This window comes from Balaenoptera musculus, chromosome 15, assembly GCF_009873245.2.
Source record: "Balaenoptera musculus isolate JJ_BM4_2016_0621 chromosome 15, mBalMus1.pri.v3, whole genome shotgun sequence".
NCBI lineage: Eukaryota > Metazoa > Chordata > Mammalia > Artiodactyla > Balaenopteridae > Balaenoptera > Balaenoptera musculus.
The window spans coordinates 79,581,163-79,607,894 of record NC_045799.1 but is presented as its reverse complement, the minus strand read 5'-3'; the positions used below and the strand labels follow the sequence as shown (position 1 = coordinate 79,607,894).

General features: G+C 55.5%; 1 protein-coding gene across 1 annotated transcript in view; it reads right to left on the bottom strand.

Moving 5' to 3' along the window:
* The window catches only part of SRRM3 (serine/arginine repetitive matrix 3), a 55,013-nt gene that overhangs the window by 17,429 nt on the left and 10,852 nt on the right, over nt 1-26,732 (bottom strand). The window contains 5 exon segments of the mRNA XM_036826859.1: nt 314-343; nt 831-911; nt 1,013-1,141; nt 9,132-9,233; nt 16,457-16,721. Of these exon segments, the coding sequence (XP_036682754.1) occupies nt 314-343; nt 831-911; nt 1,013-1,141; nt 9,132-9,233; nt 16,457-16,689 (575 nt within the window). The 5' untranslated portion in view covers nt 16,690-16,721.

Below are 26,732 nucleotides of genomic sequence, written 5' to 3'. Positions count from 1 at the left end.
GAACGAACCGAGGCCCTGAGGGTCCACAAGGTCCCTAAGGGGAGTTGATGGAGCTGCCTGTGTTGGCCCCTCGTCACCTTTCCAGCCTTCTGGGCATTGTGAGCGAGGACTGTTTCAAACCCAAAGGTTAGAGGCTCCAATGATGGAATTTCTGGCCTCTGTGGGGAAAAGCTGGCATGTTGGCTGTGTCCAGGGTCCAGGCCCTGAGGTGGCAGGTCTCCAGCCTCTGGGGGATGGCCTTGGACTCTCTCCCACCCACAGACATCCTCTCCAGGCCCAGCCCGTCCATCCCTGACCCGCCTTCATTACTGACCTGCACTCGGAGTCTAGTCTCCTCTTTTTGCTGAGGGCCGGGGGAGAAAGAAGGGGAGACAGACAATTGGGCGGTGTTAGCTGGGGCCCCAGACATTGGCCAGGGCCTCACTTAGCACAGGGGAGAAGGCACATAGGGATGGGGAGCCGCAGATGACACCAGCCAAACCCCTCCTCCCCTGGCCACTCAAGCTGGTGGTGGAGGCAGGAGCCCTGGGGAGGGCGCTGGGGGATGAAGAGCAGGTGGACCGAGGCGGGGGGCTAGGTCAGTGTGTCCAGTTCTGGGGCAGGTGAGTGCCAGTGGTGGGGGTGAGTACTCAGTGGGGGGAGGGGCCTGGTGAAGGGGAGGGGTTCTTGGGGGGGCAGCGCAGTGAAGGGGAGGAATTCAGTAAGGGCAGAGGGATTCAGCGAGGGGCGGGGCCCACAGTGAGGCGTTGGTGCCTTGCCAGCGGAGGGATGGGCACCTGGGGGCCCCACCGTTCTCCTCCCGTCCCCCGCTGGCCGGTGGCAGCTCTCACCGGCTTCTCCGGTGGCCGCCTTTCTTTTTCTTCTTCTTCTTGGGAGGGGGCGACGCCGAGCTGCTGGACCAGTGCTTGGTCCTGGGTGAGAAGGGGCGGGGGGTGGGGGTGGGGCAGAGGTGAGGGGGGAGGGGTGGCCCCATCTGCCCCCCGCCTCCCCCCCCGCCGCGGCGGGCGCTGACCTGTACCCCCGGTGCCCCCGGTAGCAGGCGGCCGGGCAGCCGCAGTCCACCGGGCCGTCGTCCTCGTCGAAGGGCGCGTACTCCAGGCCCGGCTCGGTGCCCTCGATCAGCCGCGGGGTCTCCGCCACGCTGCCGGCGACAGGGACGCTCAGCACCCGCCACCGCGGCCCGGCCTTCCGGCGGCCCCTTTCTCCGCGCGGCGCACTGGGGCCTGGCCGGGCGGCAAGGTCGGAATGCGCCGGCACCCGGGTCTGGGGCCCTGACCTTTAGAGGGTCAGGCGGGGATCTGGGGAACCCGACCGGGAGCCTCCCTTACAGGGCCCCAGCCTCAACGATGCTATATTTTGTCCCCATCCTCAACGATGCCATATTTTGCAAAAGAGAAAGAAGAGTACGGAGCCCTGCCCCCTCACTTAGCCCTCCTCCTAAGTTCTCACCCTCTGGGAGCCCCCTCCTCCTTAGTGAGGCCCCTCCCCTCGCCGAAGCCCCTCCCGACACTGATTCTTTGTCCCTCAGTCCCATTCAATGCGCCCCAGTCCCCCCCACTGAGCCCCCTCTTCCCTCGTTGAGCCCCTTTCACTGATCCCTGCAGCCTTAACCCCAGCGTCCTATTTCAGAGCCCCCGTCCCCTCCCCAGCTCCCCTTTTCCCTCACTGAGCCCCGCTTTCTCAGAGAGCCCCTTCCCCCTGTCTTAGCTGCCCCCTCTCTGACATCTGTCCGTCCTTAATCCCGCGGTCCCTGAGCCCCCTCCCCTGCCGGAGTGCCTCCCTCCGGCCCCTGCTGCATCTCTGAAATATTCATAGCCTCTCCTCGCCCTCCTCTCTGCAGCCTCCGGAGGCCTGGCGGCTCTTCTCCCGCTGCCAGGCTGTCATCAATCACTGCCCGGTGGCAGTCGGCACAGGCCTCTGCACTCTGCCCGCCCCCCATGCTCCCCATCCATCTTGCCGAGCTCTCCGCTTCGCTCAGCAGGGACCGCGTCATCTCGTCCCCGCTACCGGCTGAGGAGCCCCCAGCCATCTTCTGCCACAGATGTTTGCTCCCTGCGGGCACTTGGAAGAGTGGAGATTCTTCCTAAAGGCCGCTGGGCTTAAGGCAAGAGCAGGAACTTTGAAGCTGCAGATGTGCCCTCATTATGTGCTGTCCCTGAGTCACTGTGTGACCCAGTGCCTGTCACGCTCCCTCTCTGAGCCTCTTCTCCAAGATGAGAATGCTAATTACGTCACAGCGTTGTTGGGACAGTTCACTGAGGTCCCAGATGCTGTGTAACTTTGTTTTTTATTGAACACGCCCGGAAATAACCCTCCAAAGGCCCAGCTCCAGGGTGATGCCCGCCCCCACCCACATCTTCCATTTTTCATTCTGTGCTGGCTCAGACCGTGCCCCTCCCAGATGGCGGCTCAGTCCTGGTTTCACCGGGCTCATCTTTTTCCTGCCCAGAGCGAGGGAGGCCAGGGCTTGGATGGCAGAGCATTAAGAACGTGACATAAGCTTTGGATTCACACAGACAGGTCTGAATTCAGGCATGACCACGCTCACTGCGCCTCCAGCTCCTTATCTATACAACGAGGAAAAGAATATCCCAGCTTTGAGGAGAGGATTAAGTAAGATTCTATGAAGCTCCTGACATGAGGCCTGGCCCGCGACTGTTGTCCTGCACACACGGTCACCATTGCTAGATGGAGGGACCTCTGTCAGACACTCACACACCAACACCTGCTCTTCCAGGGAGAAAAGCGGTTTTGACACATGAAAGAGAAACAGAGCAAGGAAGGTAGATCACAGCCACAAGGTGAAAGAATTTTCAGGGACACATCTCCAGCAGAGCACCCACTAAGCAGCTCTTTGAAGACTGATTTATGGATTTGGATAAAAAAGAATGTAATCCATATCTGACAGGGTTAGCTAGCCTTGAGGCTCGTGTCAAGAATGTCATTTGGATCCCGAACACTATCCTGGCCCTGGCAGCCTAGAAGTCACACAGGTGTGATGGGAGGTGTTTCTGGGGTGATGGAGGCTCACGTCATTCCCCTGCCCCTGCAGAGCCAAACACCCACACATCCCTTCATTCAAACTTCTCTGCTCTTCCCCGTGCTCCTCTTCCCGAAGCCAGTGGCCTCCTACTTCCTGTCCCTGAAATCTCCAACTCCTGGGCCTGTCCCAGGGCCCATTGCCCACCCCCCCCACAGCCCTCAGCCACACAAACGCCTGACACATAAAACGCAGTCTTTAGCAAAACTGAAGGGCACCACAAACATCGTGTGGGTGAGCCAGTGGGAGGAGGGAGCTTCCGTTTATCCTAACACAAAAATGATGAAGGTTATTTACAAAATAAAACAGCTCAGTTTGGGCCCTGCCTTCTGCAGGAATCCTTCCTTGCCTCCTAATATCCGAGGTGGGTTAGCCACTGAATACAGGCCCTCACTGGGCCCTCCTCATTGTGCTGGCTGCACCCCTAGAGACATCTTTCCTTTCTACCTCTGTCCCAGGGACAGAGCTCCCTCCCCTCTGCCCCATCCTCCCTCCCTGGGACCTTATCATTTGACCTCTCTCACTTTCCAGTCCTTTCTGGGAGGTTGATCTTGTCTGCTGGGAGCACTGGAAGACAGGGGTGGGGAGATCCAGGCTCAGGGAGATGCACAAGGTTTCAGAACCTTCTGGTAAGACTTTGCCTGGCAGTTCCAGGGGTATAAATGGGCCTATGCTGAGGCCTCTCTTGCTGGTTTTATGCAGCTGGTACAATTATGTCCACTTTGCAGGCTCTCCCAGGGCTAGAACACTGGGTTCTCCTGTCCTGACCTTCCTGGCTGATAATAACACTAATAAGAATGTTCTCTAATGTTTAGATGGCTCTCCACAGTTCAAATCCCACTCAGAACCAGTTCCTGATTTAGAGAAATTTGCACGCCCCCACTTCACAGATGAGAAAACTGAGGCCCAGAAAGGGAAAGGAACATCTCCTATTTTGGGGGACCTTTGATTAAGAATGTAAGTTCACCTATGCAATTGGCTTTGAGAATTCATGTGCAAACAGGACGGCCCTCAACTCTGCTGGCTGGGCTTCCCTGCTGTGGATGTTAGCTCAGCCGTCCCCTCCCTGCTCTGTAGACACAGTTGTGGGTGTGTGCACTGAATTCTAGATTTGTTTAGCATTTCCTGCTCTTAAGTTCACGTTTGTTAGTTAGTTTACTCCTCACCATGACTGTGGAATAGGCAGGGGAGGCATTCCTCCCCTGTGACAGAACGAACTGAACCCCACAGAGCTGACCAAAGTAAGCCCAGCTGGAGTCCACTGCAGAGGGACCAAGGGCAAATCGAGGTTGAACCCAGCACCGCATGGAACACCTGTTGGACAGGCTTCCCAGGAGGGGCTCCGACCTGGGAAGAGACTGCCAGCCACACGCTCTTCCTCCTGACAGCAGTTTCGCTAATTAACTGGTTCTGTTTCCCATTTGCCAGGAGCCTAATGGCCAATTGACAGATGAATGAATCCAGACAGAAGAGGAGGAGGATTCCAGGCAAAGGGGCTGCCCTCTCCGTTCACTCACTCAGCCTGTGTGCCAGGCCTGCCCGGGGCCGGGGGGAGGGGGCAGGGGTGGCAGGAACAAGGGCCTCTCCTGCCTCATCAGGCCTGGGGCCTCTCCTGTAGCTCCTCACAGCACAGGGCAAAAATATGACAAGTGCATATGATACTAATCTAAGGCAGGTGCCGCGTGGTGTTCTGAACACTTTACATATATTTATCTCATTCAGTCATTTAATACTCAACAAGCCTCTGATGTGGGTATCATCATTGATATCCTCATAGCAAAAATATGAGGCATGGAGAGGTCACACTATGTATAAAATTAGACACATGGAAAAAAAAAACACTGGCATTTGCTCATTGTTTTAGGAAGTAGCATATGAATATCGTTTTCCAGAAACCCTCTCTCCCAAACATTTTGTTATATTACATAACTATGAAAACTATTATTCTTTTTTTAAAGTATCCAGAGTAAACTTTAATGGTTCTGCGCTCTTACAAACCAAGATGCAATATAATCTTATGTCCATATATGGGATGTGCATTATATAGTGATGAAAACAATTATTCTTAAAGGTTGTCTATTAAAGTGAAAAAAAGAACAAAGAACTGATAACAGACATAGAAGTAAAGAAAACATTGTATATATCCCAAAGAGGAGAAGATTTTACTTTTATCCCAGGAATAAAGTGGTTTTTAGAGGCAGCCTTGAATGATGGGGTATATTCGAACCCGTGCACAAGGGTGTTTCCGGCTGAGGGCCCAGGATGAGCAAAGGCGTGGAAGTGAGAACGCGCAGGACATGGCTGCGATCTGCCAGCAGGTCGGGCTGGCTACTGCGTGATACTGGGAGTGGGAAGCCAGGCTGGGTCTAGAGTGTGGAGAGCCTTGAGTGTCAGGCCAGGGAATCCAAATTGGATTGCCTGGAGGGTGGGGAACCACAGAAGTTTTCTGGGGCAAAATAGGACTTCCCCACATGAATCAGTTTCCAGACAAAAGCATGTCCTCTCTCAGTGTCTCTGGGACCACACTCTCCATCACTTCTCTCCCAGATTAGAGTGCCAGCTGCCCCACTGTTTTCCTTGTAGTTTCACCCATCTGATCCATCTGCCAAAGGAGAAAGCCCCTGAACACCTGTCTGACCACATCATACCTCTCAAAAACCTTCCACTGGCTCCTACCATCTATGGGATCACACCCAGAACACCGCAGTATGATGTTCTGGTGTCCAGTGTGGAGAGTAGACTGGAGGGGACTACTCCATGATCTCAGACTTCCAGCCTCCAGAACAGTGAAAAATAAGTTTCTGTTGTAGATCAAGGCACCCAGTTTACGGTGCTGTGTTATAGCAGCCCGAGGTGCCTAAGACAGTGGTGGTGATCATCCAGTGGTGATGCACGTCTGCTGTGTGCCAGCCACTGCTCCTCACACTTACAGTCACTGTTTCAGTTAATTTCCTCTACAATCCTTTGAGGATGGTACTAATATCTGCATTTTTTAAGTAAAGAACTGAAGGCCCACAGAAATCAAGGACCTACCCAAGTCACACAGCTGGGGTGTGGTGGAGCTGGGATACAGAGCTCAGGGGGTTAATACTGAACTTAGAGGTTAAGACAGGTGGGGTGTCTGATGCCAGAGCACACACTCTCCCTCCACTAGCCTGTACTCTGAACTAAGAACTGAAGACCTGGTCGGATGGCAGGTCCACAAGAAGGCATATGACCAATCTGTTGCTAGCCCTCTGTCCCCTCTCTGCCTCTGGCCTTGGGTTCAGCACCACAAACAACTCTTCCCAGCCCGGGAGTAATCCAGGCCACCGTCACTGCTGCAGTCACTGTTTGCAACGCTATTTTCGTACCATTTTGGCTGCCTGAGCTAGAAGAAGGCTTCTGGTCTCATCCCTTCCCTGTGTAAAGGAGGAAACTGAGGCTTTGGGGGAGATTGGGCAAACCACACTGTTTTAGGCACCAGGGATACAGCAGTAAACAAAACTGATAACGAACTTGTCCTCAATGTCTTCTAATATTCTAGTAGGATCCCAGGACCCTGCCAAGTCTATATTCTCCTCTGCTTCCAGAGCAGGAGTCCTCCTTGACTGTCAAGTCTTCCTGACACTGCCTCTTCCGAGGAACCCTTCCTGACCGACCACCCTAGCCTGTCTCTCTTCCCCCACCAAACACGCACAGAGCTTGAGACTAAGTTGTTCAAGTGGCCACCTTGTTGCTTCTTGTCCGTGGTTGCCAGTAATTCCTGGTTTCAGGTTGGAGGTTTGTGTTTCCACCCAGGGAGCAGGGGCACTCTTTCCCTCCCCCCAACCCCGCCCCCCTCATAGCACTAGCGCAGGGTTCGGCATACAGCACAGACCCTCAAGGACATTCCTTCTGATGATGGACACTGCAACCTCTCCATGACATCCTTCCCAATGTGTCCCAGTTCTTAATTGCAACATTCATTCATTCATTCATTCCAGGAAAGAGAAGATCAGGACTTCTGGAAAAGACTTGGGAGTCATCCACTAAGAGGAGAGCGTTCCAGCTGGGGGATGGATGAGATTCCCCAGGAAGAAGAGGGAAGGCAGACCTGGGGAAGAGACCTGAGGACATGACAGATCCTTCGGGGGAGCCAACATCTGAGAAGTGGGCAGGAGTGAGGGAGGAGCAGAAGGCATCAGAGGGGTAGGAGGAAACTCACAAAGAACTGAATCTTGGAAGCCAGGGGGAAAAGCAGGTTTCCACTGGGGAAGTACAGTGGTGGCATGTGCCAGAGAGAGGCCAGGCCTGCAGAGGAGCCCGGACCGTGCTAAGTAGGGCTCAGGCAGCCACAGCCCAAGCAGGTCACCGGAGTCATGGGGGCAAGAAGCCAGAGCTCCATGGCTTAAGGAAGTGGAGACAACGTGTACCACATGCTCTGCAGAAGTGTGGTGGAAAAAGGAGAGAAACATGTGGGCTGGAAGCTGGAGGAGAAGGCAGAATTGAGGAAGGACACGGAGTAGATTAAGAAGGCGCCCAGGAGAGGGCAGGCAGGATGGCAGGTTTGGGCTGGGGGGGCGGTTATCGCTGGAAGGGACCAGAGAAGGTGGCAAAGGTAGCTTCCGGACGAGGCCTCCCGCCCTCACACTGGATGGAAGAGGAAAGCGTGGCTGATTTTCCAGAGGAGCCCTGGGGGGAGCTGGGGGGACACAGGTCAGAAAGGCAGGACCTGGTGGGTTTGGAGGTGGTGAGGGCAGCAGCGGGAACATCTGGTTGTCAGGAGGTTTGAGAAGGGAAGGGAGGGAGGGACTCGCCCTGCTTGGTGGTGGTGGGAACCTTCGGGCATCAGTGAGGTGGGCACAGCAGTTGCTGAGGGGTGCTGTGGGTTCTGGGAAGCTGGAGAGCAGGAGGTGGTGGTGGTATGACTTCTTCCCACCTCCGGGGAGGAGAGAGCAGGCCCGCTGAGCCAGGCTCCCCCAGATCACCCATGAGCCCCCCGCAAACCCGAGGCTGCCGTGACTCTGCTTCTTCTTTTTTTCTTTTTTCTTTTTGGCCGCGCTGTGCAGCACGTGGGACCTTAGTTCCCTGACCAGGGATCGAACCCGCGCCCCCTGCAGTGGAAGCGCGGAGTCCTAACCACCGGACCTCCAGGGAAGCCCCCCTGACTGCTTCTGCTCCTACTCAAGCCAGAGGGGTGAGGTTAAGCGGGGTTAGGAGGGGAACCCCCCACCCCAGGAGCCCCCAGCAGTCTAGAATTTCTGCAGAAAGGGCTTCCCCGCTGCCCATCGAGGTCCATCTACTCCTGCCATGCTGTTTGCCCTCAAGACAACGGCAACAGGAAAATCGCTCAGAAGGTGCTGCTGTCGTTTTACTTTTGTGCCAGTAAAGGTGCACAGGGACTTAGGGACCCAGCAAGAGGCCATCAGCCAACCATGCCTGGACACTTGCAATCCCCGCCCTCCTACAGCAGCTGCGCCATTTCATATGGTTTTGAGTGGCTGACGGTTCTCCTGTAATCTGAGACAAAGTCGGCCTCCCTATAACTTCCCTGTTTGATCCCAAGCCCACCCGGGGGGCCACAGCACCCCGGTGCTCCTCCTGTCCTGTGACAGCTGCAGAGATGTGACCGCCGCAGAGCCCGTGCTCTCTGTACCCGATAAGCCTTTGGCTAAGCCAGCAATGGCACTTGGTGCATTAGTCCTTATTCTGCAGAGTCTGTGCTTGCTCTGGAGGCCACTTCATAGGTGGTAGTAGTTGGGGCAGAGAGACTAGCCTCTCCGCCACTGACAACACTAGGGTGAGAACATTTCTCAAGTTCCTGATCCGCAGCCCAGGATTCCCTGAGCTGAGATCTGGGGTGCCTCCCCTACCGCTGGGCGATAGATAGAACCCAGGACACAGGGGGAGGGCCTCGGGGATGCCCAGGTGCCCAGCGGCTCCGGCTAGCGCCCCGGGCCAGGCCAGAGCTTCCAGTGGACAAGACCCATGCCCTCTCCTCCTCCTCCTCTTTCTCCCCCGCTCCAGCCCCGACCAACTTAGGGAGCCCTGGGAAAGGCCCCTCTGGCCCCCAGCTGCTGCCTGAGCCTGCACTCTCCCTGTGCCCTGCCCCCACCCAGGCAGCACTCACACGTGGCCCCCAGGCCGGTCCTCCCTGGTGAGCATTCCCTCCTTCTCCATCAGCATCTGCCGGAAAGTCCTGACCTTCTGCCGGGTCTCCTCCTCTGAGTACCTGTGGGGCACAGGGAAGATGAGAACTGCTGTCTTGGCTTTGGTTTCCTCCCCACCTGCCCGCCCCCCAGCCCATCCCCCCAGCCCTCAGTCATGCGGGCACTTTCCAGCTTGCAAGGACCTGTCCAAGGTCACACCACCACCAAGATTCTCAGTGCTCAAGGCCTACCCGTTTTGCACCAATTCAGCCAACCAATCAACTAAAACAAACTACCAGCCAAACAACACATAACTAAAGGAAGTGTTGTTCCCAGAAGTGGGGAGACCCACAGGGGAGACAGGGCCCTTCCTCCTGGCCCTCCCCCACCCCAGGGCAGGCCTCCCTCCCACGTCCAGGCTGCAGTCATTCTCTGAGACATTTTAGAGACAAGTGAGACCCCTGGGCCTTGACACATACATGGCCTTTTCTGCTTTCCTGGCCTCAAGGACCTGTGATCCTCACAATAGCCTGGGGAGATTCTCAGCGCATCCCCGCCTCTGCAAGGTCTAGGCTGCCCGGTGGCTGGCCCAGGATCCCAGGGGTAGATCCATTGCTTCCCAGCTTGGGATGGGGGGTGGATGAAGTCTGGGCCTTGGATGGAAGCTCTCGACTTCTCTACTCCGCTCTCCTTCCCTCCCTGAGGCTAGGGACCAAAGCCCAGAATTATCTACCCCTCATCCTTGCTCCCACACCCTGGGCTTGGTTGTAACCTCTCTCACACCACCACTGTGACAGCTGCCCTGGTCTCTCAGCCCATGTCCATGCTGCTCCCGGGGTGGGGGGGGCTCTGTGCTCACCCAGTCCCCGGCCCTGTGCCCAGCACACGCAGCTGTCCAGTGGATGCTGCTGATTGAGTCTTGGGGTCCCAGGCTCCCACCCTCTCCCCTTCCTGGGCTGCAGGTCGTTGTCCTGGACAGAAAATATGGTGACCAAATAGGAACCGGGGTCCCATCTTCTTTGTCATCTGACCATCCACCCTCTGTGCACACAGCAGGCCCAGCCCTCCCCACTCAGCCTGTCCATGAAAATGGTACATTGTTCCCTCTCAGGGACCCCATCTCTTTTCTCCTTCCTTCCTCTCCTTCAGCAAGCATTTGGGATTGACCCCGCCTTTTTGGAGAGCAATTTGGCAATTCTTTTCAAAAGGCTTAAAGAAAAATGAATACAGCTTTTGACTCATAAATTAACTTCCAGGTTTACTCTGCGGAGGTAACCGTGGCTAAGCACAAAGATGTGACTCACGGCATGTTTACAGCAGGATGGATTCCCACCCCCCCACCAGGTTAGGTGTCAGCGTTTGTGTTTCCATAGCAAACGGAGCTTCCCGGTTCCTGGCAGGTGGTTCGTGTGCTACTCATCGTCCGTTGACTCCTCTGCAGCCTGCACTGGCCTGGGAGTTCCCTGAGGGCAGGGACCTTGTCTGTCTGAATTGCTGTTGTGTCCCCAGCACCTGGCACCTTGCCTGCCCCATGTGGCATCCAAAAATGTTTGATAAATGAGTAGATGGTGATGGAGAGGATTGAAGAGTTTGAAGGTGGAATTTTCATTTTGGGAAGATGGCTCTGGTGGCCATGTGGCTGGAGGAGAGGGAGGCTGGCCCTGGGCTACGGCAGGGGTTCAGGGGGCAGGTGCTGAGGTCAGAGCTAGAGAGTGGGCGTGAGGATGGAGGGGGAGACGTGGACGAAATACCATCTGGTAGGGAGAATGGCTGGGGCTTGGGAACCGATTGAATATGTCGGGGGTGGGGCGGTTAGGAGGGGAGCAATACCTACTTCTTAACCATGTGTTCCCTGACCCCCAGCTGGGGTGTCACCCTCTATAGGTTTGGCCACCTCTGTGGCCCACTATAGGGAGGATTTTTTTTCACCATTTTAACCATTTTTTTCTTTTCTTTTTTTTAATTGACGTGTTGTTGATTTACAATGTTGTGTTAGTTTCAGGTGTACAGAAAAGTGATTCAGTTATATATACACATATATATATTCTTTTTCAGCTTCTTTTCCCTTATAGGTTATTACAAAATATTGAGTCGAGTTCCCTGTGCTATACAGCAGGTCCTTCTTGGTTATCTATTTTATATATAGTAGTGTGTATATGTTAATCCCAATCTCCTAATTTACCCCTCCCCATAGGGAGGTTGGAGTCCGGCCTGGCAGGGGGAGGAACCCGTCTCTTCCAACCCCCCACCGTTTCCGCAGGAGTGTGTGTGTCTCAGGTCCTGCTGTGCTGACACCACTGACCCAGCTTCACCAGCCCTGGGCCTTGGCTTGTAAGTGTCCACCTTGGTCCCTGTTGAGCATTCAGCCGGAGGTCCCTAGGCCTTGCTTGCTGAGCAGGACAGAGCCCTCGGTCACCGGGCTCTGAAGGAGGGAATCCCTCCTGCTGTAAACATCCCCTGAGTCATATCCTTGGTCCTTTTCTGAGCAGTGGAGGCTCAGAGGAACTGCTTCCATCTCACCTTCTCCTCAGGAGAACAGCTTGTCATTGTCACCAGCACAGAGAAAAACAGTACCGGCCCTTCAGCACTGCCGAGCCCCCAACTCAGAGACCCCTGGGAGGGAGACACCAGCTGGCTGGGCCATCAGCAGGGGGCCTGGGACCTGGCAGGGTCGGGAAGGAGGTGGACCAAGAGCAAGGCTGGGCCAGACCCCCAGCTGTATGGGAGGGGCTTCAGGCCAGGGTCCAAGCCGCATGCCTGGGGATCTACAGAGCATGTGAAGGCTGGGAGGTGGGAGCGAAGCCCAGGATTTCATGAAGACCTGGAGCAGGATGTGTGCAGGGACTTAGGGCTCATCCCAGAGCCGGCAGGTGTAAGGCGAGGTGACTAACGCCAGCACCTGCTGTTGGGGGGCCGCTGTTGCTGGACTGACCTGACTCAGGAAGACCCCTCTATGCGCCGGGGTTTCTTGCTGGGAGAAGCTGGGACCCAGGGAGGACATCTGGTTATCGGGCAAAGTGGTCTCAAGTGTGACCACCACCTGGAGTCTCCTCTCCCCTCATACCTCTCAGCTGAGGCCACAGGCATTACGAGGAGAGGCAGAAGAGCCAGGCCGTCCTGTTTTCGAATCCCAGTACCCCCACTTTCTAGCTCTGTGACCTTGGACAAGTCCGCATACTTCTCTTAGCCTGAGCCTCTACATCTGTGAAACGGGATAGTAACCTGCCTTTCAAGGTCGTCACAGGATTAAGGGAGATGATGCATATAAAGCACTTTGCGCAGTGCCTGGCACGTAGTAGGTGCTCCATAAATGGAGTTGATTGAGGATTATTTGTCCCAGAGCTGTGGGGACAAAGGGTCTAGTCGTCCCAGGCTCCCTGCCTTTTTCTACCCTAGACCCCTCCCAGGTCAGCGTGGTCCCGGGTCAGGAGTCACCTGGGCCTCTCCCCTCTGCTCTCCCAGGAGGCAAAGGCTGAGGAGAGGGAGGCTGGTATCCAAATCATCCACTCCCTGCGGATGTGGCAGCACCTGCCAACTTAAGGCCACGCAGGAGGCCTGGCTGGCTAAAAGTTAAGGGCTTGGACAGGGGAAGCGGGTAGGCAGGGCAAGGCTGCCTGTCTCAGCGCCACAGCCTACTGGCTCAGCTGCTTCCCAAGCCAGTCTGGCTCCCTCATTGCCGCTTCACTCTTCGGGAAGGATGTGCCAAAGTCATTTTTGCTTGGGGACTTCCTGGGTTGCCCTCTGGGGCTGGGGTGGGGGGAGGGGACAATGCATTTCTTTTTTTTTTTAAATTTGGCTGCGTCGGGTCTTCACTGCTGCACGCAGGCTTTCTCCAGTTGCGCGAGCGGGGGCTACTCTTCGTTGCTGTGCGCGGGCTTCTTATTGCGGTGGCTTCTCTTGTTGCAGAGCACGGGTTCTAGGTGCGCGGGCTTCAGTAGTTGTGGCACTCAGGCTCAGTAGTTGTGGCTCGCGGTCTGTAGAGCGCAGGCGCAGTAGTTGTGGTGCACAGGCTTAGCTGCTCCGCGGCATGTGGGATCTTCCCGGAACAGGGCTCGAACCTGTGTCCCCTGCATTGGCAGGCGGACGCTTAACCACTGCGCCACCAGGGAAGTCCCGACAATGCATTTTAAAAGAGGGTCCCAGCGTTGAAAATGTTTCATTCTGCCTGTCTTTGCCCAGATCCGGCATTTCCTAGATAATTACTTCCTCGGTCATTAATTTGATCTTCACCACAGCTCTGAGGGGGGTGGGTGGCCTTACTATTCCCATTTTACAGATGAGGAAACAGAACAGGGAGAGGGGAGGATTCAAAGCTCCAGACCCAGCTAGGGGCAGAGCCGTGCTCTGTCCACCTCCAGGGTCCTCATGGGAAGGGGCATGGGTAGGATGTGGGGGGATGTTTGGGGCCGGAGCTGGAGCATCACGTCACAAAGGCTGGGGGCGCTGTCCCCACCGCCAAGGTGGTTGCCGGCTGCACGTGGCGGCTGCCCAGGAAGATGACTCCGAAGGCAGCGTCAATCACCAGTGAATTAGCCGCCATACATCAACATTAAGGAAGGGATTTCTTTTTAACAGGGCCAAAGAATGTGTGTTCCTGTGACTAGTGGGAATATTTGTCAAATGCCTGAGAAGCTGGTAAATAAATGCGAATGACCCAGCGTTTCTAGGAATGGATATTAATGGCTGGATTTTATAACAGAGCAAAGGTCTCTAGTGTTTGTGGAGCACTTTCTGGGGATTGGCTCCGCGTGCGGGAGCGCTGCATGTCCCTCAGTCCACAGGACACTCGGAACAACTCCCCTCCCACCTTTAAAAAATTTTTTTATTCTTATTTATATTTATTTATTTATCCCCCCCCCAACCACCACCCCGCCCCGGCTTGCGGGATCTTAGTTCCCCAACCAGGGGTGGAAACCCGGGCCCTCAGCAGTGAAAGCGTGGAGTCCTAACCATTGGACGGCCAAGGAATTCCCAGAACAACTCCCTATTTAACGGGCCAGTAGCTGTGACTTGCCCAAGGTCACAGGCCAGGGCTGGAAGCCCGGGTTGCTGGGCTCCAGAGTGGCTGTGCCCTCTACCGACCGCGCAGCCGCTAAGAGATGGGGAGGGGAGGTGGATGGTAACTTGAGAGCTAGCTTTGTGGGAGACTCCAGTCTAAGGACCTCTTGGAGTGAGAGCTTGGGTGGGGGAAGGGCCCCTGACGGAACATCTGGAGGCCTGATGGGTGCTTCCTAGAGAGGCGTAAGTCCTTGATGCCAGGGGACGGACACCAAGGACACGGCCAAATGCCGTCCCCCTCCACCTGAGGCTGCCCTCGTCGGATAATAAGCCTCCCAGGGCAGGGGGAGATGCAACCGGCGGGGTGGGGCGGTAGGGGAGGGAAGGTCCATGAAAGGTTGGGGCTCTGTGAGGGGGAGGGCTTTCCGAAGGGGAAGGTTCAGTGAAGAGGAAGGGGCTTAGGAAGGGGGCGGGGCTCTGTGAGGGGAAGGGTCGGGGCTTCGTGAGAGGGAGGGGGCGGGGCTTTGTGGCGGGGAAGGGGCGGGGCTCTGTGAGGGGAAGGGTCGGGGCTTCCTGAGAGGGAGGGGGCGGGGCCCTGTGACGAGGAAGGGGCGGGGCTCTGGGAGGGGAAAGGGGTGTTTTCCTAGAACGAAGCACAGAAGGCTGGTTCTCTACTGTCCCAGTCACCCTGTTCCCCAGCCACGCCCACACTCCCTCCACTCCTCGAGTCTCCCAATTCAGCAGGATTTGCAGGTTTAATTAAGGTCTGGGACTCTCTCTGCAGAAGGATGCTCCATCCGCACCCGCTACTCCACCCTGCCCCTGTGGAGCTCATTTCTTTGGCCACATCCACAGCTCCTCAAACCTGTTTTCATTGCCAGCTGGAAGCCTCCTTACTGCCTGTCTTCAGCAGCCTTCCACCCACCCGTCCCTCTCTGCAGGGACCCTCCCCACCCCCACCTGGTCCCCACCTGGAGGTGAACACCAAGTCCCCGTGCCCCTTTCTTTTCCTACAAGCGGCCCTGCCTGGCAGCCTTGGCCCTGCCTTCCTGAGGGCCTTGGGTGGTGGTGACTATCTCTGTCTGAGCCTGTGTCTTCTGGGTTCCAACGGGAGAGTGAGCCTTGTCTTGGCTGCCTCTTAGGGAGCCCAGGAGGCCTGGATGAACAGACAAAGATGTGGTTTGGAAGGACTGCTGTACACAGGCTGTCTGTCCCCATGTGGCTCCAGGCCCTAATGCACTGGGCATTTCTGATTTCTCAGCTCACTGACAGTGCAAGCCTGATGGGCAGGCCCTGCTCCCCACTTTGACTCCATCAACAGCCGGCCCAGTAGTTTCAAAGTACTCAGGGCAGATGCAAAAGGGAGGCTTGGGAGTACCAGCTTTCCTTGGAGCTGCACAGATGGGAATGGCTTTGTTCTCTGTTTCTTTGCCTCTAGCTCCACGTGTGAGGGCTGTCCTGTCTCCACTGGATTTTCAGGGGGAGGTCCCTAAATCCTTACTGATTAATGCACAACCCCTCCTTCTCAGCCTGACGAACTCCTACACGTCCTTCAAGGCCCATTCAAATGTCTTCTCTCATAATCTCACCTCTGAGCTCCTGAAGCACTTGACCCTCTCCTGTCCTGTCCTATAACCATGATTCTAATCTGTCTTATGGTGGAGTTGGTTGTTAACATGTTTGTTTCTCTTCTGAGATGGGGAAGGAATAGAGGTCGGGAGGGTGGTCTTTGAGGAAGTGACTCTGATTCGGCTCTGGGGTCCAGCGTTGCCCAGCACAGTGCCTGGCACACTTGTGTGCCCCTGTGACTGGTTCTGAACTAGATAGGGTGAAACCTAAGTTTCCGGGTGTGGCTGTTGGGTGAGATTCCTTTGCTGAAACCACAGGCAGCCCTCACACATAGTAGGGGCCCATTGCGCTTTCTTGCCTGGCTGCAGCATCTGCTTGGCAGAGACGAGGCAGCTCGATCCACCCATTTTATAGAAGGGGAAACTGAGGCCTTGATTTATCATTGATGTTTACAGGCCTCTCTCCTGCACTGGGCTGGATATTTCTGGAAGGCATGGACTGTGTCTCCTTGGCTTCTGCGAATCTGAGCCCAGGTCAGAGCTTGACGTAGAGCAGGAGTTCCAGACGGCTTATTGGTAGAATAAACTAATACATGAATGAAAGTTCGGCTGGGCTTGCAATGGTTCAGATTCTGACCTTACAGGCTCCCGGGTCCCAACGCTGGCTCCGCCCCGGCGCCGCCCTTGGTTCCCTCCACGCCCCCAGTGCCCCGCCCCGGCCCCGCCCCCTGCCGACTCACCCCTGCTCCTCCATCATCTCCTGCAGCTCCATGCACTTGAGCTCCACGCGTCGCTTGCGCTCGTGGTCCAGGATCTCGCGGTGCGCGCGCTTCACTAGGCCGGGCTCCGCGGCGCGCAGCTCTTCCTCCGCCCGCGGCCAGGCCCCCGACGAAGCGCCCGGCTGCGGAAAGCCGTTCGCCGCGTCGGGCGGGGACGGCATGCTGGCCGCCCCGTTGTTTACTGTGGAGGACATGGTGGCTGCTCCCGGAGCTGCTGGCCTCGGCCCTGCGGGGTAGACACAGACACCCGGCGGGATGGTCACTTCTCGGCCACCTGCTAAGCTCCTCTCGGCGCGGGTTAATCCTGGAGATTTAAAGGACCGCTCACGGCTCTAATCCGCTTCCCCTCATGCTGCAGAGCCGGGCTGGTGGCAGGTTTGCACCTTTGGGTCACACCCCAGGGCATGAGGGGGAATCGGACACTGGGCTTTCCCCGTCTGTAAGGTGGGTGGATTCAGGCCGGACTAGATGGCCCCTAAGGAACCTTCTCATCTCCAGGGACCTAGTAACCACTCAGGACAACCCTCTCTGCCTTGTACCAATGCCTGGGCCTGCCTGCCTGGCCCCTGCCTGCTGGCAGCTCCCCAGGCAACCAAGTCGGTCTCTGGGAAAATTTGTTGGTTTTATTCTTGTTTTTCCTTCAGGCTCAGTTTAACACCCCCTCTCACTCCCCAGTACCCATTCTCCTGGCTCTGGCCCCTGGAGTCACAGACCACATGTGCTCCCCCCTCCCAGGCTGCTCTGGGTCAGCCCTGCCGAGACGGGAAGATGGAACCTTCTCCAGGCTCAACTCCATTCCCACCTCAGATGCAGTTTTCAGTTCCCACTTGGATTTGGCTAACTTTTCCAAAGCCCATTCTAGGTAGGGGCCTGATTGAAGCCCACAGGACTGTCCCCTCCTTTGTTCTGGGAACACTGCTTCTGAGGATGTGACCAAAAGTGGCACTGACATTAACTCTCCAGGCAGCCACATCCTCCTGCCGGCTTGGGATGGGGTAGGAGTCAGCATGGCTTGGGAGGTGAGAAGCTGTGGCTTCATGCTAGACCCAAAGTAGAGCATGTGCCTGCATGCACCCTGCGCATGTACACGCGCGTGCACACACACACACACACACACACACACACACACACCAAGGACTTATCTTAGCAGAGGGGAGGCACCTCCTGAGCTATTTCCATTTCCTTTCTCCAAGGCTCTGCTAGTTGCTAAGCAACAGGGAGGCCTCCTTCCCAGGGAGTGGGATGGGAGGGAGGGAAGGGGTGGAGGGAGGTGAGAAGAGAAGGAACTGGGCATGTCTGGACATCCCAGATGGGGCCCTCCTTCGGTACAACCCCCCCGCCCAAACACATACTCCCCTCACTGGCCTCAAAGTGATGGGGGGTGAGGGGTGTTCAGAGCCATGGAGTCTGAAAGGCCGAGAAGAGAGGGGGGCTGTGAGAGGAAAAAGGCTGTGAAGGGGACACTGACAGGAGGTGACAGTGGTAATGGGAACACAAGCTCCTTTCACACGTCCATCCCCCCACATGTCTGAGTTCTAGGTCAGGCTTCTCTACTCCTTGCTTTGTGACCCTGACGATGTCACTGCTCCTCTCTGAGCCTTTGTTCCCAACCTGTGCCTGGGAGCATCACCCAGATTCTTCAGAAGAGGAGGGCTCCTGGGGATTTACGGAACAAAGCTGTTCTTCTAACCCTGCTTCCCGTCTGTCCCTAGCCCAGCCCTGCACCCCAGCTCCACCCGGCCTTCTCCTAGGGTACCCCACAGGCATCACCCACTCACCAAGCGCCACACAAAGCTCTGGGATCCCTGCTTGCTACCTGCCTTGGCTCCGGTGCATAGCTTACGGCCTCCAGCCAGGGACACGCATGGAGCTTGGAGAACCCCATTGTCCTGGCCCACCACAGCTCACCAACATCAAGTTTGGTCCCTCATTCCCTCTTCTCAACATTGCTCACATTTATCCATCTCCTCCTCTCTCATTACCGCCTCAGTTCAAGCCTCTCCCTCTGGTCCACTCTAGCCTCAGCATCCTGTCTGTCCCCCCATCCCCGACCTCTTTCTGTTCATCTTCCATCAGCAACCTGGGAGATTGGTCCAGGAGCAAATCAGCAAATCATGCCCTGATTAACAGCCTCTAGTGGCTTCCTGTCACTCTGGCTTCAAGTCGTGACATGGCCTGTCTCCTGGACTAGCCGTCCCCCTGCTGCGCCCACACAGATTCTCCATCCCTCTTGCATCCAGGCCTTTCCCCCTGCTGCTCCCTTTCCCTGGGGTGCTCTGCACCTGCCTCCTGCATGACCTCAAAGTCACTGCTCACAGGCCTCCCCACTTTCTGGAAGCCCCCCCCCCTCTCTGGCTAGTGCGACCCTCCTGGAGCTCTAGCCACTCACTGTGTCACTGTGGGCACACAGGTCTGGCTCCCCCTGAGGGCTGAGGGCAGTTTAGCCTCAACTCCTAGGGCCAGCAAAGTGCCTGAAACATGTGGAGCCCAGCACCCCGGGGTGGAACAAGGAGGAGGCAAAAAGGGAGGTGGGACAGAGGAATGCTGGGCAGTCCTTGATACAGCCTGCAAGACCCCTTTGCATTTTGCCTTACACTATCTTGCAACTTCATCCCGTGCCACACCTCATCCTGTAGCCAACATCCAGCCCCTCAGCCTGGGTCATCTGTCCCCAAACATGTGCTCTCACTCCTTTGTGCCTTTGCCCATGCGGTTCCCCTGTGCTGGAATTCCATTTCCTCTCCTCTCCACCTGGGGAACTCCGGCACATCCTTCTGGGCCCAGCTCAAATGTCACCTCCTCTGGGAAGCCTTCCCTGCTTTTGAGGAAGGATGAGTCATTCCCTCCTTGTGCCCCCACAGCTTTTGTCCTCACCTCTTTAGATACTGAGGCTCAATTTATTGTTTGCATCTGACCCCTGTACTAGCCCTTTGAGTGGAGGGGACCATCCCTTCATTCTGGCTCCCCAGAGCCTACCCAGCACCTGGCAACTCAGGAGGTGCACTGAGGGTGTGGGGACAAAGTGCTTGGGTCCCAGCGAGAGCCCGTGGAGCCAGGTTCTGAGTAATGCTGCTCTGCATGCTTTCCCTCTGAGGCTCCCCAGCCTAGAACTTGGCCTGAGCTCCTTGGCAGGGGAGGGGAAGCTGGTGGGAGCAGTTCTGAAGGCACTCAGATCTCCAGACCCTGAGAAATCCTATCCCTGACACTGGGAGAATGCCTGGGTTAAATGGCTAGGCTGCTGAAGGCAATCTTTCAGGAGTGACTGAAGGAAAGGAGAGGGATGTGAAGACAGAGGGCAGATGCTGTCTGGATTCTCACTAGGACAGATGGTGGATTCTAGCAATTTCACCTGGTGATGGAGAGCACCAGGCAGGAATCAGAGGCACGTTATTGAAAGAATGACCCCTGAACCCCTAGAGGAGAGCCCAGGACCCTAAGAACAAGTCATTGCACACTGAGCCCACTTCTTTCCAAGTCAGGGTTGCTGGACCAGCAGACCAGGGAGTTAGTTACTGCAGGCACCGAGTCTCTCTGTGGGGTATCTGATATTATCTATTACGGAATCCTTGTGAGATTTCATAAGAAGAAAGAGACATTGTGCTGGTGGGAACTAACATTCTGTACTGTTTTATTTGGTGGATAGATTAACCTATGCTCAAAGGGAGCTGATCAATGGGTCGATGTCACATTAGATGGGGGTATCTAGTGGAAGACCACAGGGCTCTGTCCTCACCCACATCTGATCCGATATGTTCACCATTGACTGGATGGAACTCTGATAACCTGATGATCAGATTCACTGAGGACACCACTTGAGAAGGCTCATAAATTCAGAGTCAGAATGTGAAAGGACTCAACAGACTGAAAAGATGGAAGGAGTCTAAGAAGGTGAAACAGCATAGTGAGAAATGCCACATCCTGAAGCTGGATCCCAAATTAACTTTCTAAAACTGGAATGAGGTAGACATACTTTAGAAGCAGCATATTTAGGAAGGATTTAGGGGTTTTCAGCGGTCACAGGCTCAATTTGAGTCAGTATCATGATGTGGCTGCCAAAAGTACATGCTATCTTAGGCTACATCAACAAAAATATGTCTAGAATGGTGCGGTGATAAGAATATACAAGCGGTCAGAATCCCAGTCTTCAGATACTTGAAGGATTGTAGAGGATTTAGGCCAAACCTGGCCGAATCTGTTGGGAAACTTGTTAGAAGTAGGTTGGGCTGGGCTTCCCTGGTGGTGCAGTGGTTAAGAATCCGCCTGCCAATGCAGGGGACACGGGTTCAAGCCCTGGTCCGGGAAGATCCCACATGCTGCAGAGCAACTAATCCCATGAGCCACAACTACTGAGCCCGTGTGCCACAACTACTGAAGCCCGCGTGCCTACAGCCCGTGCTCCGCAACAAGAGAAGCCACCGCAATGAGAAGCCTGCGCACCACAATGAAAGAGTAGCCCCCGCTCGCCGCAACTAGAGAAAGCCCGCGCACAGCAACAAAGACCCAAAGCAGCCAAAAATAAATAAATAAAGTTATTAAAAAAGAAGTAGGTTGGGTCGCCAGATTTGGCAAATAAAAATACAGGATGCACAGTTAAATTAATTTGAATTTCATGAATTTCATATTTGGGACATCCTTATACTAAAAGAAAATTATTCATTGTTTATCTGAAATTCAAATTAAACTGGGTGTCTTGTATTTTATATGTGATTCCTACCTAGACCTACTGAATCAAAATCTCTGGGGGTGAAATTGTCAGTGTTCCCCAGGTGATTCTGATATAGACCATCTGTGGACGAGCAATTGGGAGCCGGTTCTACAGCAGCAGTTCTCAAATCTTATTTGGCAGCAGAGTCACCTGGAGGGCTTGTTAAACCATAGATGGCTATGGTCTACTCCTGAAATTTCTGATTCGGTAGATCTGGGGTGGGCTCTGAGAATTTGCATTTCTAACAAGTTTCACCTGTGCTGGACCTTGACCCACACTGAGGGGAGCAAGCCCCTAGCCAGTCTGGGTGGTTCCAGAAGACAAAGCCAGGACTCCTGCGGAGAAGTCATCTTGAGTGGACTTCAGCTAAGTCCAAGGTAAGATTTTTTTCCCTAACAATCAAAACTTTTAAAAAACTAAGCAGTTCATCCCAGGATGAGTGAGTTCCCCATTACAGGAACTACTCAAATAGGAGATAAAATATTATATTCACTCAACAAACACAACAAACACTCGCCCAGCATCTACTCGCCCCCTCCCCCAGCAACAAATGCTGGAGATTTGGAGACAAGCAAGACCCCATCCTGACCCTCTGGCAGCTCACAGGCTGGTTTGGGAAACCAGTAGTTATCGCGGTGTAGTGTGATAAAAGAGAATTTGAGGAGTGTCTGCCTCTCCGCCTGGTTGGTCAGGGCAGGCTTCCCAGAAGGGGTGAGAGGGGCTGGAGACAGGGACACCAGAGCAGCTGGGGCCTGGCCAGGAGTCAAGAAATAGATGGACAGACTGGGCAGGACTGTTGGCGGACGGGGTGTGGGGTGGAGGGAGGCACCTTGGGTAACACTGGGTCTCTGGCTTGCGTGGCCAGGGGGATGGTGCCGCCATTTACTGTGATGGGGAACATGGAGGGCAAACTGGGCTGTGTTAAGGGTGAGGGGCTTTTGGGGGTCAGTCAGGCAGCTATGAGGTCTAGAGCCATAACACTGACCCTGACCCTGACTTGTTAAGGTCCTTGGGGACATTGATGCTGTGTCTCTTTGGAGGCAGGGTGGCACATAGGAAGTCTTTTCTTGACCCCTGATTGGCTGTGAGACCCTGAGCGAGTCTCTTTCCGTCTCTGGACCCTGGTTTCCCCACTGGACAATGAGGGACTGGACTCAAAGACCCCACAGGTCTTCTCCTGCTCTGGAAATCTAGGTAATGCTGACTATGTATGTACACCGCCAAGCCTTCAGCCCACCTCCTTCCTGCTGCTGTAGCCAGTGGCCAGGGCCACACCAGTTCCCCCCAGAGCTCAGCCTGAGGCTGTCCCCAGCACTGGGTCAGGTCCCAAGGGCAGGCCCAGATGCTGGGCCAGTCAAACGCATGTGCAGATTAAGTCATGAATTTAATGCTGTCTGACGGGGGCGGGGGAGGGGTGGGGGGGGGCGCATCTCCCCTTCTGACAGCCAGGAAGTGGTTAAAGGGCCATAGCCCTGACTTCCAAGCCTCACTGCTGAGTCCCTGGGCTTGCCTCCTTCCCTCAGTCCCAAGCCTGGGTCCCCTGAGCAGGCCTGGCTGAGGACAGGATGGAACGCAGTCTGGCTGCCGGTACCTGCAAGTCCAGTCCTGCTGGTGGAGATTAATTGAAGGGGAAATAGCCCATCTGTACTGAAGGGTCCAGCCTGCTGACAGGCACAGAGGTCTCTCAGCTAATGAGATCATCACTCACCCCGGGGCTCAGAGGGGTAGGATGCTAAGGGTGGTAGGGGCTGGACCAGGTCTGGGGAGAGGGAACAGTGGACCACATATGTGTCTGAGAAGGAGACTGGGTCATGCCGCGGGGAACATGGTTTGAGGCGGGGAGACAGGGCCGTGCTCTTTGGGAACTCATGAGCTGAGTGACCTTGATCATGTGGCTTAAACTATGTGCCTCAGTTTCCTTGCCTGTGAATTGGAACTAATAACAGCACCCTCCTCGTAGGGTCGTGGTAAAGGACTAATGCATGTGAAATGCTAGCACAGTGCCTGGCACACAATGAACGTCTCATAAGTGGTGATGATTATTTGTCAGTGGTGACTGTCCTCTTTTGGACATCGTGGGGATGAGGAGTCCTTGGACATCCACGTGAAGGTGTCCAGAAGGCTGAGGTCTGGGTCTGACTGGGGGATGTCATCACATAGCTGGGGACTGAGACCCAAGGGTAAGCACGGTTGTTGATTGTGGAGGGAGGAGAGGGCAGAGGCCGGAGCCCAGGGCAAGGATGACCTGGGCCACCTTCCTCCATCCCCACGGGCCTCAGCAAACCCATCCCAACTCACTTTCAGTGTCTCAGCCTCCAGCCTCCATGGCACCAACCCAGGGGCCCCCTTTACTCCTGGGGCTCAGAAGCCTCTCTCCCCCAGGGGCAGCACTCACTCCCCTGGGAGCTCCTTTCCCCACCCCTGCCTGCCAGAGACCCACCTACCCGGTGATGTTGTCAGGACTTGGGGCCTCTGCACCCTCAAAGGTACAGGTTCCTACAACTTCAAGTAAACTCTTGACCTGTGGTCATACACAGTTTAACCACCTTCTTGCCACTAAGGTCCTTCTGCTGCTCCCGCTGGCTCAGGAACAAGCAGCACCAGTTTGGAATCAGAAGATTTGAGCTTGAATTCTGGTTATACCAGTTCTCCCTGGGTGATCAGGGAATGTCACCAAACCTTCCCGAGCCTGAGTTTTCTCATCTGTAAAATGGAGACAATACTCCCTAGCTCATAAGGTGGTGGAATTGTTCATTCTTTCAGTGACAAACTTGTTATAAAGACAGATCCTGATTACCCCTCACCGCCCCCCCCCCAATGCTACGGGAGCAAAAAAGAGACCATGGAGGGTCTACCTTTGCCTGCGATGGTCAGGGAAGGCTTCACAAAGGCAAGGGTGTTTACACTGGTCCTTTGAAGGATGAGTCTAAGGAAGGGGGAGTCCAAGCAGGGGACGGCACGGGCTGAAGGCAAGGGTACGGCGAGGTCCAGGGACCTGGGATTAAGAGGGTCAGGGTGGAGGGGGATGCATGATGGCGAACAGCCTCCCCGTGAAGGTGGGGACCACTAACACAGGGTGAGCCCGCCCAGAGAAAAAGCTCTGTGTGGGGAGAGGGGGTGGGGAGGGACGTGCCTCCGGAGTTTCCTGTAGGAAAGAGTTCTTTGTAACTGTCAGAAACGTGATGGAACTGACAAACACACATGAAACCAGGCACTTAGCTTGTGAAACTAAGTCTGGGTCTTTGTAAAATTAAGCGTGTAACAACAATGGTTTTGTCAAGATATTTTATGAAGCTGGCAAAGAAAACCCATCTCCACTGTGTCCAAGGAATCTGGGTGTGCCCCTTCCCCACCCCAGTCCCTGCCCTGAAGCCAGGCTGTACTCCTGACAACAGAGGATGTGTCCCCAGAGCACCCTGGGGAGGGGGCTCTCCTGTCAACCCCTCCCTTTCCCGGGGGGACCCTTCTCCAGACCTCCAGCCCGTGAACACAAGCGTGGGGAGGTGGCAAAGGTAATCAGGTCATGGCTGGAACAAACTAGAGGCCCTCCCTGTGCTCCCTGCCCAAGCAGGTGTGGCTGGTGAGTAAGGGCCACAGGACTGGGAGATGGCCCCTCAGCTCTAGGGGCGGGTCACTCATTCATGTCACAGCTATTCGGTGAGTGGCCAGTCTGAGGCTCACCAGAGGAGATGCAGGGGGAGAAGCACTGTGAGGTAGCAAGATGAGTGCTGGGATGGGAGACATGCGGCAGAGACATCAACTGAGCTGGAGTGTGTTCGGGGAGGATCAAAGCTGGGAGGTCTTCCTGGAGGAGGACTCTTGAAGCATAAGTAGGAGCTGGTGGATGTAGAAGGGGAGGAAGGCTGTCTTGCACAGAGTGTGGGGCATGTGGGAAGAAGGCTTGGAGAGGAGAAAAGGAAGAGCATGGGCTCATGCACAGGCAGGCACAGTGGACCAGGAGGGGCTGGGGGAGCTGGGACCATACCCTGCAGGCAGTCGGGAGCCAGTGAAGGCTGCTGAGCTGGGGAGGTCACAGTCAGCTTTGCATTTCAAAAAGATCTCTCTTGCTGCCTGGTGCCCTCGATTTTGGTGGCCTCTGCCCTGGAGAAAGGTCTGACTCTCAGGGACAGCCCGGTCCACATTAACCAAGACAGATCTGTACGGATCAGCAAGTGACAGAAGAGCCAGGCTGGGTTCAAATCAATTACTATGTGCCCTAAAGTGACTTGACCTCTGTGCTCAGTTTCCTCATTTGTAAAATGGGGTTAATATAAGTACCCCCACCATTAGGGGTGAAGGAATTAACATATGTACAGTGCAGCCGTGCCCAGGAATGTAGTAAGTTCTGTGTATAAGTGTTAACTGTTAGTACTACCCATAAACAATGCCAGCTAGTCTAAACCACTACAGGCATGAGTTAACCAGGAAGACGTATAGATCGGTATAAATCAGAACACAGAAGGTAGATAATGTACCAAATCAGTGCCAACTTGTGAAGACTAGTAGATACCAACCCACACGGACCCGCAGAGACCAGTATTCGCGGGTCAGAAGATGCTGCCGGGCGAGGCCTGGGAGGAAGGCGCTGGGCAGGCCGGCAGAGAGGGCATTAGCAGAGCCAGCTTCCTCCCTGCCTTCTTGGAGTCTCCCTCAGGAGGCGCTGGCACTGCTGTTTGTTACCCAACCCTCGAGAAGACGCTGCAGTGGGGAGGGAGAAAGCTGAAAGCCTTCTTTTCAATTATTCAGCAGCCGGAGCTTCCTGCCGCCCCGATGGAGCCGGAGGAAGGCCCTGGCCAGAGCCCCCGGGCTGGGTCTGGCTGGGCTGGGGGGAGGGCTGGTGGCAGGAGGGACGGGCAGCCTGGCCTGCACACAGCCTGGGCCTGCTCCTGCCCTTCCTCCCCGACGCCCCCAGCCCTGGGCTGCGGGGTTTGGCGGGGGGCAGCCGTGCCTGGGCAGGCTTGGAGCTATCCCCTTCCCTGCGGGCTCAGACTGTGCTGTGGAACGGAGGTGGGGGCGGGCTGGCCCAGTTCCCAGAGCCAAGGTGGGGTGTCTGTGGGTAGGCACAAGGGAGGGGGGGCCTGTCCACAGGAGAAAGCCAGGCAGCTTAGCTGCCACCTGCGTCCTGGGCAACCTGTCCAGCCCCCTGTATGTCAGAAACACGGCACTCGGCTCCACCCAAGAACATGCTGGCCCAGACTGCTCCCTTTGCCTCGAATGCCCTTCCCCTTCCATTCATCTTGTAGTACTCTGCTCAAGCATCACCTCCTCTGTGAAGCTCTCCCTGACCTCCACTGTGGGATGTGCCTCTACGCTGCTTCCAGAGCCTCACCCTCTGGTTACCACTCTCAGTGTTTACCTTGTTCTGCTGTGACTATTTGCTCCCTAGCCGAGTGAGGGCTCTCCAAGGGCAGCGACTGGGTTGTGTCCATCTTTGTGTCCCTACCGCCTAGCACAGAGCTTGGCACAAAGCAGCCATCTGTGAATATTTATTGAAACCCGGCTTGTGTTGGCACTGACGGGGAGCTCACTACT